Genomic DNA, 16,910 nt, shown 5'->3' on the forward strand with positions numbered 1-16,910 from the left:
GTTTATAGATTACAAAATCACAACATCATGTAACGGTGTGTTTATCTAGATTAAACAAAACAACATTGTGCCTGGTTGTGTTTATCAAGATTAACAAAAACAACATTATGATGGTGTGTTTATCTAAGATTACAAAAACGATAGACATTAATGTTGTGTTGTTTACTAGATTACAAAAACAACATCATGACGGTGTTTATATTCTAGATTACAAAAACGATGACATTATGGATGGTGTGTTTAACTAGATTACAAAAACAACATCATGACGGTGGGCTTGTGTTTATCTAGATTACAAAAAAACTCCCGATGACATTATGATGGTGTGTTATATAGATTACAAAACAACATTATGACGGTGTGTTTATCTAGATTACAAAAAACAACATTAATGACGGTGTGTTTACAGTTAAGATTACTAAAAACAACATTATGACGTAATGGTTGTATTACAGTTATGGTTAAACAAGAGTTACAGTTGAAAAGTCCATATTCTGTACATCTTGAGTTAAAGATACAACTTGTATTAATAATATGTGTAATATGTAATATTACAACCAATTAAACAGTTGAAATACGGTGTTGCACGATTCATTTTTTTCAGATAGTTACTTCCTACCCCCGTCACCGACAATCAGAGCAAGAGAAGGATTTTACAGAATCCATAAGCTTTCAACGGTAGAAATGACATGTGATGTTTGTTATGTCCATAATTCTGTTTGGAAATTTTGAAGTCAGGTAAAGTATTATATTTATTTTTTGGGGGGGAATGGTGGGGGGGGGGGGGTGGGGGGAGGTATTATAGGTATTGTTTCGTATATGTATTAACAATATCATTGTCCAAAAGTGGACAAATACTAGTTTTAATTTTGTCCTGGGATCTTATTCTTGGTGTACTATTGGTTGAATCTGAGCGAGTGGAAAACAGAGGCCTAGGTATACATTTAAACAATTTAATAGATACAAAACATATGTAAAATTCCAACATGGGATGTGGGAGGCATTGATACACTTATGATGATTATCATACTGGCGTTATCAGTTCATCTATCCATCCGTGCAACGTCCACCGTTCACGGTTCAGTGCGTCCCGCGTTAATTGTCACATCTCGAACACTTCTTAGAATATCAGTTAACCTAGGTCACACCCCATCATCACACCATGATCACGAAGCAGTCCACTTTTTACAGATGAGTTGAGAACATCCAGTCCGAAAGATGTATACAGAGCATAGTCCCGGTCACTTGTATACAGTTAACCTGGCGTCAACGTCCACCTTGTATCCAATTACAAAAGGCCCCCACTCCCCCCCACAGTTAAACCCCCCCCCCGCGTGCCACAGATACCGTATGTATCGTTTACACACCTGTATACAGTTATAATAGTCGCTAACTTGTATACATTTTCGACAACAGGTCCGTAACATGAATACAGTTTAACTAAGGTCCTAACCACTTGTGGTTACAGTTGTATGGTCCGTTAGCTTGTATACAGTTTACAATAGGACGTAACCATTGTATAGACAGTTAAAATGGTCCGTAACTTGTATACAGTTAAAATATATCCCGTAACTTTGTATACAGTTAAAATGGTCCGTAACTTGTATACAGTTAAAATAGGCCGTAACTTGTATACAGTTAAAATAGTCCGTAACTTGTATACAGTTAAAATGGTCCGTAACTTGTATACAGTTAAAATAGTCCGTTACTTGTATACAGTTAAAATAGTCCGTAACTTGTATACAGTTTTAAAAATGGTCCGTAACTTGTATACAGTTAAATGGTCCCCCCTACTTGTTAATACATAAATGTCCCCTAACTTGTATACAGTTAAAATGGTCCGTAACTTTGTACAGGTAAATGGTCCCTAACTTTGTATAAAATAACTTGTATACCGTTAAAATAGGGTCCGTAACTTGTATACAGTTAAAATGCGTCCGTACTTGTATAACAGTTAAAAATCGAGTCCGTAACTTTATACAGTATAAAATAGTCCGTAACGTTGTATACAGTTAGAATAGTCCGTAACTTGTATACAGTTAAAATAGTCCGTTTACTTGTATACAGTTTAAAAATAGTCCGTAACTTGTATACAGTTAAAAAAGGCCGTAACTTGTATACAGTTAAAAATGGTCCGTAACTTGTATACAGTTTAAAATAGTCCGTTAACTTGTATACAGTAAATAAATATAGTCCGTAACTTGTATACATGGTCCGTATTAGTTTAAAATAGTCCCGTAACTTGTATACAGTTACTTTAAAATACAGTTAAAATGGTCGTAACTTTGTATACAGTTAAAATTGTCCGTTACTTGTATAACAGTAAAATAGAAAATACAGTTAAATGGTCCGTAACTTGTATACAGTTAAAATAGTCCGTAACTTGTATACAGTTAAAATAGTCCGTAACTTGTATACAGTTAAAATAGTCCGTAACTTGTATACAGTTAAAATAGTCCGTAACTTGTATACAGTTAAAATAGTCCGTAACTTGTATACAGTTAAAATAGTCCGTATAACTTGTATACAGTTAAAATAGTCCGTAACTTGTATACGGTTAAAATGGTAACTTGTACTGTTAAAGTATATCGGTAGACGTATTTATAAGTGTTGAGGGATATAGCCCGGTCTGCTGTCCAAGATTTGTCTATTTCCCGAACCTAAGAAAGGGACATACTTCAAATAAACGATAGAAACAAAAAAACATGATTTGATACGAAGCTTTACTATTATTTGTCCTTGTAATGTATTCAATTATCATGGTCTTTAGGGATGGAAATAAAAAGCAGAATTTAGCTATGAAAAATATTCCGCGATGACGAAAGTAATTTCATTTTTTTTTTCTTTTTTTGGGGGGGGGGGGTTTGTTCAATCGTGGAATTATACATGTATATTTTTAAAGATGGGCTTTTACTTTGGGCCGTTTTACGGCCACTCAATGATAAGCAAACTATTTTGCATGAAGATTCCTTAAGGTCAGCTGCATATTATATGCTTTAATTATAATACACAATGTTTTGTGGGCTCATGATAATTTCAGCGGTGTATGCAAATCTTGGGTTGGCGAAGTTCTGTTCAGAAAACTGATGAAAAATTCCAAAAGTAGGTCACAGTGTTTGTTCTATTTTAGCATGTAAATTTGTGTATTATATTATGGTTTACCATTTATTAAGTAGAATTGTAGCATAATTGCAACTTAAATTTAATTTATAGTCACTTGACTCTATGCATTGCCCTAACCTCACCGACCACGTGCGATCCTTTGTTATACATATACATAATATAGAGGTTTATGGACAAGTTATTATAACAGAAAACTATAGAGTTTATTGATTATATTTCATAGTGAAAAATAAGTTAATTACTGTATTTCTAGTTATATATTAAATAAACATACCTTTCAGTACTGTGGCCGTAAAGCACACATGTACAGGCTTCTACATGTAGCTATAGGTCGTGTATGTCCCATGCCTATTTTCCACGTAATGTGCGGACACGCTTCCACCAGGGTGGGCGTGCATGTGCAAGGACAGGGTCAGTTAGGGTCAATGTGACACACTCAGCCAATCCATTCACTCCTCTCATACGTCATCATAACAACTTGCATACACACAGATTTACGTGTACAGGACATTACATGACACAGGGACATGTAAATTCAGACAATACACAGCGCATGTAGTTAAAACACTATATATGATACATATTATATATATGGTGAATTTAAACACCGTGACAAATGTTTTGCTGAAAACTAAGATTTTTCAGCGATTTGATAACTTGAGATTGATAGTTCTGCATGTGGATCTTGACAAGACCTGCTTAAGATGATTACATCCTAGGGTCACATTTGCTAGGTCACATGCATAAATTAGGTCATACGAATGGTATCATTTGTCCACTTAGCATCTGTTGTTTCCCCATGTTTAGAACAGGATTCTAAATCATTAATACTTTAATGAGCTTATTTCAAGCAAGAGCTTCTGTGAAGGAAGGATGTTACAATTGTGCATGCTGTCCACACTGCATGATCGTGAAGGCTGCTAAATTTGGAATCTTAATTTTGTCGTTACCTAAATGAAAATAATTTGTTGCGTCAACGGTTTTATAGCTTTAGAGTGACGTGTAGAGCTTTATTTGGATCTTGGCATGATCTGTTTAAGATGAGTGACAGGAAAGTCTTCCTGAAAAGAAACATTCTATATGATGTTTGAGACAGAAATCCAATATATTTTGATCAAGGTAGAACTAGAATCGACATTCCAGATTTAGTCGCCTTTTCCGATCACGCAAGAGATCAATAGCTTGAACACTTGCTTTAAACCTGAAAAACAATTTTAGGATTTTTGGCCCCTGTGACCTGGATGTTTTGAAATTTTTAAATTTTGACCCCTTTTTTTTTCCAACCGGAAGTTGACGTTTTATAAAAAAAAAAGTGTTTGATAAGTTGTTTGCTCCGTGTTCGGTTCTACAAAGTATATCCAAAAGTGAAAGAAATTCGTCAAGACCTAAACGGGATAATGACAGTAATTTAAAACCGGTGTGTGATCATAGCAGTCACATCGCATTTTTGATATACTTTATATTGTTCATTTGACACCTTCAGACCTGCCCTACACCATACTGTAAATACTTATACCATTCTGTTATTTGGCAGTGTCTCTTAAACGTTAAAGTGAAACTTAATGAAGACAAAAGGTGAAAATTCCTAATACAAATAAGAAACTTAAAGATCCAAGTAGGTCTTTTCCCCAGTGGTAAAAATTAATAAGAAGATTCAATTATAAGTAATTAACACGGAAATTAACATCAAAGAATTAAAATTAATACATTGGGTGAGAACATAACGCGCGATTGGGAAGCTAAATTGAAGTAAGTGTATGAAGGTTTATCTGTTAGAAAGATCGTATTTCTAGTATTTGTTTTCAGTATCAAAGTTTACGTACTGTGCACAATTACCATAATTGAAAAGTTTGAGCTTCATATTTTACGTCCTTTTCCAACACGAAGCCGTATCAATAAAACAGAATCCAACAGAATCCGGACAAGCTTCGCACCAGATTCTTTTTTTCGCTGCATGCCACCTATGAATTTTATTTCTTAGGGATATTCTACGGTGGTGCCGACTCCATTCCAATTACGAAATCTACCTATAAATGATTAATTGCATCCCGAAAAAATCCGAAAAATATGTATTTTTGTGTTAAGTAGACAATGTCATATATATATTATACGATTAATCGTCAATTATTGATAAAAATAATAAATATATATATTGTTTATACTCTGTCGGCGTTAAAGCTTCTTTAATAATTGCAAATTATTAATAAGATAACAAATAGATGATGTGATCATTTTATCATGTAACAGAACAATCCAGATAGAGAAATCACATTAAAAGATTCTTGGAAACATCAATACACCAATAACCCGGATACAGTGAGCCTGAAGATTCGGAGAGTTACTGATGAAGACCAGGGTACATACACGTGTGAGGTGACTAATAGGAGTGGCTTGACGATACAGACAAGTAGAGACGAAATGAAATTAGGTAAGAAGTAAGTTGTTTGAGGTTTTATGAAACCTTTTCAGTGTTATTGTATTTGTAAATGGAATTTGTCAACAAAGCATATAATTCAAAGTTTCATTATATTATAAGTGTATCACTAGCTCTGCTGGGCACGTGTTGTGATCACAAATAACAAGAACTTTAGCAGAACACAGCATTTACAATGATGTTTTGGCGAGAATACCTTTTTTAAAATATCAAACCAAAATATAATAGTACGTGCCCATTTCCTATAAAAAAATTATTTGTAATTGTTAGGGCATAAATGCAATGCATTAGATTATCAAATGTTATTTTCCTCAAAATGTGTGCCCAGATGTGTAGAACTAGTAAGAGTGGAAATCGTGGTTGATTGAAATACATGTACCTGATATCAGCTGGCCTAAAAATTGTAATAAATATAATATTCCTGGATTCTTGTTGAATAACAGTTATATTTCATCTCATGAGGTTGACACTTTTGAAATGCTTCACTCGCACTTCGCAATCGTGAAAAATATCAAAGTTTCTACCCCACTCAATGAAATATAACAGTTATTCATCACGAAACAATGAATAGCTTCTAAACAGTTATGTATAAGAGTATATCAAAAATAATTGATGTCTGAGGGATATATTTGGTATGTCTTACCAACTTATTTCTTATTTCAAATGGGAATCATTTGAGATATTATTTGCCTACTAAAATGCTTCAAACAGCCATTGCATCTAATCAGTCTATAACGTGGAGGCTATTCCAGACTATTTTTGTGATTAAATTCTATATTTTTCCATACTTTCAGAAGTGATCTGTATTATGGAAACATTCAACTGGAATGATCCGAGTCAGGTTTGTATCCAATAATGAATTGTAAAGTAACATTCTATCATAACTAAAGGCTGCATCAGATTGGTCATTAGAGTGTCGGATTAATATAACCTTGCATAGGGACAGGGGTATCTCAAACCAAGTGTAAGATTTTGGCTGGTGAACCCAAGGCTTTAATTATTTTTCCTCGTGTTTTATAATGTATATTACATTTGTATGTACGCCCACAGCCACACCACTGACAGAGTGGTTGCTGGTCGGTTTGCGTTACTAGCCAATTGTGTAAATAGACGGCTTGTGTGTTTTGTGGCAGAAGTGCTGGAGACTTCACAGGACTTGGCTTTGTAGTTCTAGGTATCTTAGCAGTTTGGACTGTAATTTTAGTGGACCCGATTGGGACATCATGGCATCATGTTTGATTGTGACGCTGTCAACTGGGGTCTTTCACGAGTGAACTGTGTATTGGTGTACACAATAACTCATCTTTGACCCGCAATATATCCCTCTCCCGAGATCAGGCAGGACAAGCTTGAGCTGATTCGTTTGCAATTGACACAGTGTAAGTTGACAGTCCTACAGCTGTCTCGTTCATCCTTAATATAATAAAATGAGTTTTGAAAACTTGTTGGTATACAGATGTCCGGGTTGTTTCTGGTGATGCTGGCGTTGTTACTGTAATTGGCCGGTATGGTGTCTTTGTTGTGGCTCAATGATGATAGAGACCAATATTGTGTCGACGTTTTATTTTCTTAGTGCATTTTACAATATGCATGCAATATCTATTGTACATTATATCAGGAGCCCAAAATGGGACCACACACAAGGTGTGTGCTCCGCGATAGCTCCCTCTCTCTCTAGCCCTCTCTAGCTGTCTCCGTGATATATCACTGGTCATGATCAGCTTCTGAGTTTCATTCAGATCAGTTAACAACTGCATTCAAAGTTATAATTTTTCTCATACTGTTTTGTCCATCTAATTTTTATAATTACAAAATAAAGATGTAACAATCAGAAAACCTAAATTTTCAGAAAGACAACATCTTGACAAGGATTCGGAGGGCACCTTTTACGACAAATAGTGAAGGGATCATTTTGTGTGGATTAAGGGGAGCAGGAAAATCGAGCTTCATTAATTCTGTACAAACTGCTATGATAGGGAGAATAGCATTACCTACACCACAGGGCCAGTGTATGAGTACTACTACGACAAAGGTATACAATGTCTTATTCAAATACTCTTTTGTGATGTCCATTAACCCTTAACTCACGAAAATCCAAAATTTTGTTCAAAAGTGACTTTTCACCCTTTTTTATCAACAATTTTGGTAAACAACCCATATATATTAAGAAACTTTAGATCACACTCTTTTTTTCTATGTTTTTGCGTGAATGACGTTACCATAGGAACTGGACTTTGAGACTTTCATAAAAAGTTAAAGTTTCTTACATTTAAAGCCGATGAAAGTGATTTAAATGTAAATATCACATTTTCAGTATAGTTTTGGTAGTTACCATGGTTACAAAGAAATATTCACAACCGATCGATGATTTTTGAAAATGCTTTGATTTAGCGCTACATTTGTCAGGCTTTATTTTGGTTATTTTTCCTCATGCATATCGAAGAGAACATGGTCAAAATTGATGACAAATCGTTTATTTTTGCCACTTAAATGTTACCATGGCAACTGAAAGAGTGCCTACACAAATTTTTTTCTGCATTTATGTGGGTCTCCAGTCGAATGAAATATGGAAAGATATTTTTATTATGTCGCACAACGTTTTGTTTGACTATAACTGCTAACAACATTACATATTTTATATTTATGCACGGGTCTTATTATTTTAGATGAGTTTTGGAATGTCAACAATACTCAACATTACATGTATACTATTCAGAACATCAAGTCTTCCCTATTCCGTCAAACTATATAGTAAGCCGAAAGTGTATGTGTTTTGAAAATCAAGATGTTCAGATGAATAGGTTTACATGTGGATATAATCAAAATTGCAATGCAGCTCTTCATATGTGTGCACACTGCAGTAATTTGTTAGTTACCAAAGCAACTAATTTATCAATTGACCTAATGTACACCTTTTTCTTATACTTCGACACAAAATTATCAATACCATCAACAGAATAAATGTTGACAAAGCAAAAGTTTGTAACAGTCAGGGACTTAGATGTATATGGAAACAAATTATGCATTTTGACTGTACATGGACATAGAGCATAAATATCTGTACACATTTTAATGTTTCATAGGGTTACATCTATTTTCTACCACAATAGTCAGTGTTATTCAACTCTCAGGGTATCAAATAAACGATGCAGCTGTTGATTAACAATTTGTTTATACCACATGTGGTATAAACTCTGTGCGCATTCTGATTGGTTGACACGGTGAACTTTGACCGAACTACGTCTTTCTGGGTGTCGTGTCAGCATTTGTCAACGTCATCAATAAGCGAGTGGCATCATGCTATGCTGTGATCGGCGCTTGACGCCAAAACTGCTGTTGGATAGCGTACTTATCCTCGTCGTATTTCTATCGACTAAGAGCGGATATAATTGTGGTGGTAGAAACAGGTCACACGACTCGTGGTTGTTGGATATGGAATTTATTCCACACTTGTAAGTTATTTTTTAAAAGTTACAAAAGACACTCGCTAAAGTTCGTGTCTTTTGTAACTTTTAAATAATAACTCACTCGTGTGGAATAAATTCCATATCCAACAGCCACTCGTTGTGTGAGCTCTATATCCATGTGTACAATGCTCTGTCTATATACTTTATACATGTAACTAAGGAAAGAAGCTGTTGATTTATAGGGCAGGAGCCCAATCCACTAAATCCCCTTATATACAAATATACATACATGTACATTTGTGATATACATAATCGGTGATATACATATATTTGTGATGTGTCTTGACCATATTGAATATACCATGCAGTGGTACATTTGTGTTGTCTTGTCCGTTTCATAGATACACTGCTGTATCTACAAACATATACATGTGTGTTGACTTGATCATATTGCAGACACATGGCGTCTACCACAGGCTTTAGACACCTCTAGTTGTCCATATATCTATAGAGCCAAAGGCCTGTGGTGTCTATGTACATTCACGTGTGTGTTGTGACTTGTCTGACTTGTAGATAAATACATGTATCTTGTATCTTTGGCCTTTCATTTCATTTCAGAATATTTTATTGTAGTATTACAATTAGGATTGGGCAACAGGCTATGCCTGAATAACAGTACAATACATAAAATCCATCAATAGAAAATAGAAATAGCATCTCGTTAACAGAAATTACACAATAATTTAGGAGAGTCTCATAAGCTTAAAATAAAGCATAAGAAATTACTGTCAGATAAGTATTACAATTTTTACAATATGTTAAAAGATGCTCCACCACTAACAAGGAAAAACCGAATTTCATTATTTGAACAATAATTAGCCATGTAAATACATATATATTGAAGAAAAAAAATTAAAGTAATGTACAATACATTTGGTGAATGTGTTCCATATAGGACACAGTGGCATGGACATTTCTCGGGATGTAATAAATTATTTTATATTTTTATTTAGAAGTAGAAAAAAGTTCAGACTTTCTGTAAAAACATTAATTCGTCTGCTCATGTATTTGATGGTTTTGGTTGTAATATACATGTATGTTTGATAAGAATTACATATACTTCCCTCTAATTTCAGTACACTTTTTACAATTGGTTTGACTATGAATATGAAATATCAATGTGTATGTATCTATACATTATGTTTGTCATGCTTTCTTTTAGGTCATCTGACCCGAAGATGTATAAAATGACACTAATACAATTTCAACTAGGCATGACTAGTAGTAATGAATTGATACAAAAATACCAATATAAATTAGTATAGATTACACCAAAGGTGTATCACTAAGACTAAGTTAACAAGAGGCCCATGGGCCTTAGCGGTCACCTGAGTTCGGATACAGAATGAAACAAAGACACAAAAACACTATATATTGGCCCATCAGGCCCTTGAAACCAGTCAGTGATTTTATAACTGACTTTTCAATCTATGAAGTGTATCTGGTTCCATCAAATCTGTGAATTCAGAAGATTTTTTTTCCTTATTTTTGTCATTTTGACCCCTTTTGGCCCCGCCCATCTACCCCTGGAGGGTGGCAAGGACCAATATGGATATGATGCTAAAATGTTATATCACAGGGTAATAATTCTAACCAAGTTTGACCTATTGAAAATCAAGCAAATAATGCTCATAAATGTGTTTTTCCAATATCAATTAAAATAGATTTGACCCCTAATCAGGGGAAAGTCTGAGATGCCAGGGCCATGAAATTCACAATTTTTGTAAAGGGCCTTAAAAAGACCTTCGAATCTATGAAGAGTATTTGGTTCCATCAAATTTGTATATTCAGAAGGAGACTTTTGAAATTTTTAGCCATTTTGAGCCATTTGGACCCCACCCTCTGGCCCCTGGGGGTCGGCCAGGACCAATATGGATATGATGTTAAAATACTATCTCAGGCTAATAATTCTAACAAAGTTTGACTCATTTCCTATTACACATGACCAAATAATGCTCATAAATGTGTTTCCCTATATAAACTATAGTAAACTTGACCCCCCCCCCCTCCCCAGGGAGGAACGTGAGACCCCAGGGTCATATAATTCACAATTTTTGTAAAGGACCTCAAGACGTTCCAATCTATGAAGAGTATTTAATTCTGCCATTTCTGGAATTTCAGAAGAAGATTTTTGAAGTTTTAGCCTATTTGACCCCTTTTGGCTCCACCCCTCAGGCCCCTGGGGGTCAGTCGGGGAAAAATTGTTGATAGGATTCAATGGCCTTCTCATACTGATAATTCTGACAACATTTGACTTATTTCCTAATACAAATGACCAAATAATGCTCATAAATATCTTTTCCCTATATAAACTATAGTAAACTTGACCCCCTCCCCAGGATGGAACGTGAGACCCCAGGGTCATATAATTCACAATTTTTGTAAAGGACCTCAAGGCCTTTCAATCTATTTGATTCTACCATTTCTGGAATTTCAGAAGAAGATTTTTGAAGTTTTAGCCTATTTGACCCCTTTTGGCCCAACCCCTCAGGGCCCTGGGGGGCTGGGACCATATAATTCACAATTTTGGTTGACCTTTGGCTATGGAAGGTTTCTGCAAAATTTCAACAAATTTGGTTCAGTAGTTTTGGAGAAGAAGTCGAAAAAGTAAATTGTTTATCGCCATACGACGCACGACGCACGACACACGACGCACGACGCACGACGACGGACAAAAGGCGATTAGAATAGGTCACTTGAGACTTCGTCTCAGGTGACCTAAAAATTCAATTGACTTGTTGCTATTATTGAATTTTCAGAAATAATATTTATAAGGGCGCAGTTCAAACGCTTTCATGATCCGACAAACGTGATCTTCATCTGGCAGAAGCTCAGTGCTATTGCTCTTTATTTGCAAGCGTTCAAGTGATAGACCACCTTCCAATATAATCAGCTGGCCAAAAACGGAATATCTGTTACAGGAAAAAAAATCTTCCTTTTCTTATGTGGATTTCCATTACCAAATAAGGGTTTGATATGTGAATATATGAATAAAATATAAACAGTAATTATTTCCATAATTATTTACAAAGTCACGTGACAACCGATCGATAATATTTTGCTGCTGCAACCTTGCGAGTTATTCCTCTTTCCCCACTGATGCTCCGATTACGTGGTACCATTTAACATTAGCTATTCTACATCATTGGTAATTGAAAAATGTATGGGGTACAACCAAATGACTCAAATAATAATAGTTTCTGATTATAACACATGGAATGATCCCGACATGATCCCGACCAAGCGTTGTTATTTTTCTGGTCGATACGAAATCCAAAAGTTCTACCAATGCAATTTAGCTGAAACCTGCATGAAATGATCCTGACATGGTGCCGACCATGTGTTGGTTTTTTTTTTGGGTCGATCCGAAATCCAAGATGGCCGGCACAGCCGCCATCTTGAAAACACATTTTGAACTTCTTATAAAGTTCTACCAGTGCAATTTAGCTGAAACTGGCATGAAATGATCCTGACATGGTCCCGACCAAGTGCTGTTATTTATCGGGTCGATCCGAAATCCAAGATGGCCGGCACATCCGCCATCTTCAAAATACATTTTATCTTCTCAAGTTCTACAAGTACGATTTAGCTGAAACTTGAATGAAATGATCCTGACATGATCTCTGGTTTATCCCAAATCGAAGGTAGCTACCATTTCACTATATATGATCAATTTGACTATATAGTCAGATTACCGTTAAGGTCCGTGGGCTTCTTGTTTAAACAATAACTTGTGTATTAAAGTTCACAACTTTATAAATGAAAATAGAAAGAACTCAAAAAGTCAGATACATGTATAGAACATCGCTCGCCAAGTCATGGATTTCTTCGAACTTGTGATCTGAATCACTATGCAGAAAAGTGCATGTAGATTCAATACTCCTGTTCAACACGGAGTCTGAACAAGATTGGTTACTTTCGTAATTTGAAAGTGTACCTCAGTCTTGATCATCATCACTGAGATTGAACTTTGTACGATATCTAGGACGCTTTGGAAAACGGAGTTTTAAAAGTTTCACTGTTTTAGTTTGTGACGCAACTTTAGGGTGGGAAAATGATTGGTATCATCAAGGGGAATCACGTATTTTTGCTATTTGCTGAGTTACAATGTAACCTCGGAGAAAATGTAGTATTTAAGATACCTAAGTGATTATTTATTATTTTATTAGTGTGTATTTCTAAAGATAACACAGGTGAAGTATTGTGACACCATATGTTTAGCAATAAATACAATCGCGAACTGTAATCACAGTGATAATATAGTATGACAAACAACATATCTGATGTTGTCGTTAGGTTTTCAAAATATTTTCAATGCTATGATATGTTGTCGGTAATACTGGACATAAGTGTCACGATATAAACCTGACCAGCCGCCGATCTCGTAAAATTGAAACAGCTATAAAGTCTTCATTTTTACTCTAATCTAAATGAAATTTTGTTCAGAGATACATTTTGGTATGACAAATAACATAATTTCTGTTGTCGTTAGGTTTTTAAAATATTTTCGATGTTACGATGTGTTGTCGGTATACCGTCACGGCACACCTCTGTCACTTGATCTATCGTTGACCAGCGGCCGATTTCAGAATATTCAAATCGCTCTAATTACTTCATCTTTGCAAAAATCTTCATAAAACTTGGTAGAAATGTTTAGTTTAATGTACTGAATAACATATCATGTGTTGTCAACTTTTCTGCGTATTTAACGTTTTGTCGTTTCTTGTCGCTATTAAGTGTGACCTCACGAGATTGCGTCTTCCTAGGGTAGTCACCCACTGATGTCCATATACATGTAGTCCAAACTGATGTACCTGTAAGTTTTCAATAAAACAACACTTTGTAAAAAAAAACATCCAGAATCATATTACTGAATTATATCATTTGAATGTCAGTCCCTGTTTCTATATGTAATGATCAAATTAAATGTATGGTATAAATACATGTACATTTTTTTTTAAATCTTGCTCGTATTGAATGCAATAGTGCTTAGAAATTTACACTTCTCTAAAGTAGATCTAATAAAGACTAATAAAGAGACACTTTTGGTCCAAAGTTCAAGATGGGATCATGACAGTAAAAGTGGTATTATAAAACAAGAGGCCCATGGGCCTTAACGGTCACCTGAGTTAGAATATATAATGAAACAAATTAAAGACATATAAACACTATATGCTGGTCCTTGAAGTTGGTCAGTGATTTATAAATTTCACTTTTTAGACTATGAAGAGTATTTGCTTCCATCAAACCTGTGAACTTAGAGGTATTTTTTGAAATTTTGATAATTTTGACCCTTTTTGGTCCTGCCCCTCTGGTCCCCCAAGGGGTCCTCGAGGACGGATATGAATGTTAAAATGCTATATCTTAGGCTAATAATTCTTATCAAGTTTGACTAATTTCCTACGAAAATTGGGCAATAATGTTCACAAATATGTTTTTCCTATATAAACTAAAGTAAACTTGACCCCTCTCCAGAGGGTAACGTGAGACCCCAAGGTCATATAATTCACAATTTTTATAAAACACCTTAAGACCTTTCCATCTATAATTATTTGATTCCACTATATCCAGAATTTTAGAAGATTTTTGAAGTTTTAGCCTATTGACCCTTTTTTTGCCCCGCCCTCTGCCCCCAGGGGATCGGCCAGGACCAATGTGGATATGATATTAAAATGCTATCTCAGGCTAATAATTCTAACTAAGTTTGATTCATATCCTATGAAAATTGAGCAAACAATGCTCATTAATGTGTTTTTCCTATATAAACTATAGTAAACTTGACCCCCTCCCCAAGGGGAAACGCGAGACCCTAGGGTCATATAATTCACAAATTTTGTAAAGGACCTTAAGACCTTTCTATTTATGAAAAGTATTTGATTCTACCATTTCCAGAATTTCAGAAGAAGATTTTTGAAGTTTTAGCCTATTTGACCCTTTTTTAGCCCAACCCCTCTGCCCCCAGGGTGTCGGCCAGGACCAATGTGGATATGATATTAAAATGCTATCTCAGGCTAATAATTCTAACCAAGTTTGACTCGTTTCCAATGAAAATTGAGCAAACAATGCTCATAAATGTGTTTTCCCTATATAAACTATAGTAAACTTGACCCCCTCCCCAAGGGGAAACGCGAGACCCTAGGGTCATATAATTCACAAATTTTGTAAAGGACCTTAATACCTTTCTATTTATTAAAAGTATTTGATTCTACCATTTCCAGAATTTCAGAAGAAGATTTTTGAAGTTTTAGCCTATTTGACCCCTTTTGACCCCGCCCCTTAAGTCCCTGAGTCAGTCATAGAAAATTTGTTAATAGGATTAAATGGCCATCTCATACTGATAATTCTGACAACATCTGACTCATTTCCAATTACAAATGACCAAATAATCTGCAAAAATGTGTTTTCCCAATATAAACTATAGTAAACTTAACCCCCTTCCCAGGGGGAAACTAGAGACCCCAGGGTCATATAATTCGCAATTTTTGTAAAGGACCTTAAGACCTTTCTATCTATGAAGAGTATTTGATTCTACCACATCTGTGAGTAGAGAAGAAGATTTTTGAAATTTTACTCAATTTTACCCCTTTTGGCCCCTCCCACAGCACCCTGGGGGATGGGGACCATATAATTCACAATTTTGATTGGCCTTATGCCTAAGAAGGTTTGTGCAAAATTTCATTGAAATTGCTTCAGCAGTTTTGGAGAAGAAGTTGAAAATGTAAATTGTTTACGGACATACGACGCACGACGGACGACGCACGACGCACGACGGACAAAAGGCGATTAGAATAGGTCACTTGAGACTTCGTCTCAGGTGACCTAAAAAACTGGGGATATGGAAGTTTCCAAATGCCCACAAACAAACTCTTGATCTATCACTGATTAATTGACCTTAAGAAACATGTTTGCTCTTACCTTTGCAGATTTCAAACAGTTTCACTAATCTTCCATGCAAACTTCTGATTGGTAGCAAAATCCAGTAACTGATCATTACAAGCAAGACAAAAATCCAGAAAAGAAGATGAAATATTCATGGTAAATTTAAAAATTTTACATTTATAGTCTCATTTCAAAAAGTTTGGACATATTAATAAGAGACTGACACAACATACACAATGATTTTATTCAGCTATTGCTGAAACATTGTTCTTTTTTTTAATTTAATCAAGTGTTCCATCCATATATAAAGTCCATGTACAGAATCACTTAAAATATTCAAAGGAGGTGTTGCATGGCCGCCCACGATCGATTTTTTTTATTTTTTTTTTTTTTTTTTTTTTTTTTTCGAGTGTATCAATCGCTACATAATACGTATCGGAACAGTACTTATTTCATGAATAGATTAATCTCACGAATACAGCGCCACCTTTTATAAGTTTAAGGTCCGATTCCTACTTGTGCGCCTTTAATGTATCATATTAAGGCATGCAAAAGCCAAAGATAAATTGTTTTGGTGTAATAACATAGCATTTTGTATTATCTTTTCAACGATATGCAATACTTCATCATATCTGTTGGGGTTTTCTTGCAATTTCCAGTTTTCCTCTTATTTTCCGAATAGCGCACGACAATGGACGAAGCATGGTGACTATAGGTCATCCTGACCCTTCGGGATAAATGATCTAATGGCATTAAAATGAAGACGCGGTTCTGCAGGTAGGGAATTAGAATTGTACCTGCTGTCCCTATTGCATGATCGTAAAAGGCGACTAAATTTAGAATCTTATCTGTTCTCTTCTTTCAACTTACTTTCTACTTCCTAATTATATAACGTCTTCATTGACGATGCCTCCCTTTTTGGCCTTTGGTTGAGCGTTCGCCCCTGTGAGGAAGGCTCTGGGCTCTGTCCCCTGGCCGAGACACACCAAGGTCCATAAAAGTGGTAG

The 16,910-nt window shown here is 35.3% G+C and overlaps 1 protein-coding gene across 1 annotated transcript in view; it reads left to right on the forward strand.

Moving 5' to 3' along the window:
• LOC138308072 (interferon-induced protein 44-like) overlaps positions 1-16,910 on the forward strand; it is a 78,436-nt gene that overhangs the window by 25,903 nt on the left and 35,623 nt on the right. The window contains exons 3-6 of the mRNA XM_069249020.1: positions 605-738; positions 5,371-5,551; positions 6,352-6,398; positions 7,407-7,589. Coding sequence (XP_069105121.1) covers positions 5,542-5,551; positions 6,352-6,398; positions 7,407-7,589 — 240 coding nt within the window. The 5' untranslated portion in view covers positions 605-738; positions 5,371-5,541. The remainder of the gene's footprint in view (positions 1-604; positions 739-5,370; positions 5,552-6,351; positions 6,399-7,406; positions 7,590-16,910) is intronic.

This window comes from Argopecten irradians, chromosome 14 (assembly GCF_041381155.1).
Source record: "Argopecten irradians isolate NY chromosome 14, Ai_NY, whole genome shotgun sequence".
Classification (NCBI taxonomy): Eukaryota; Metazoa; Mollusca; class Bivalvia; order Pectinida; family Pectinidae; genus Argopecten; species Argopecten irradians.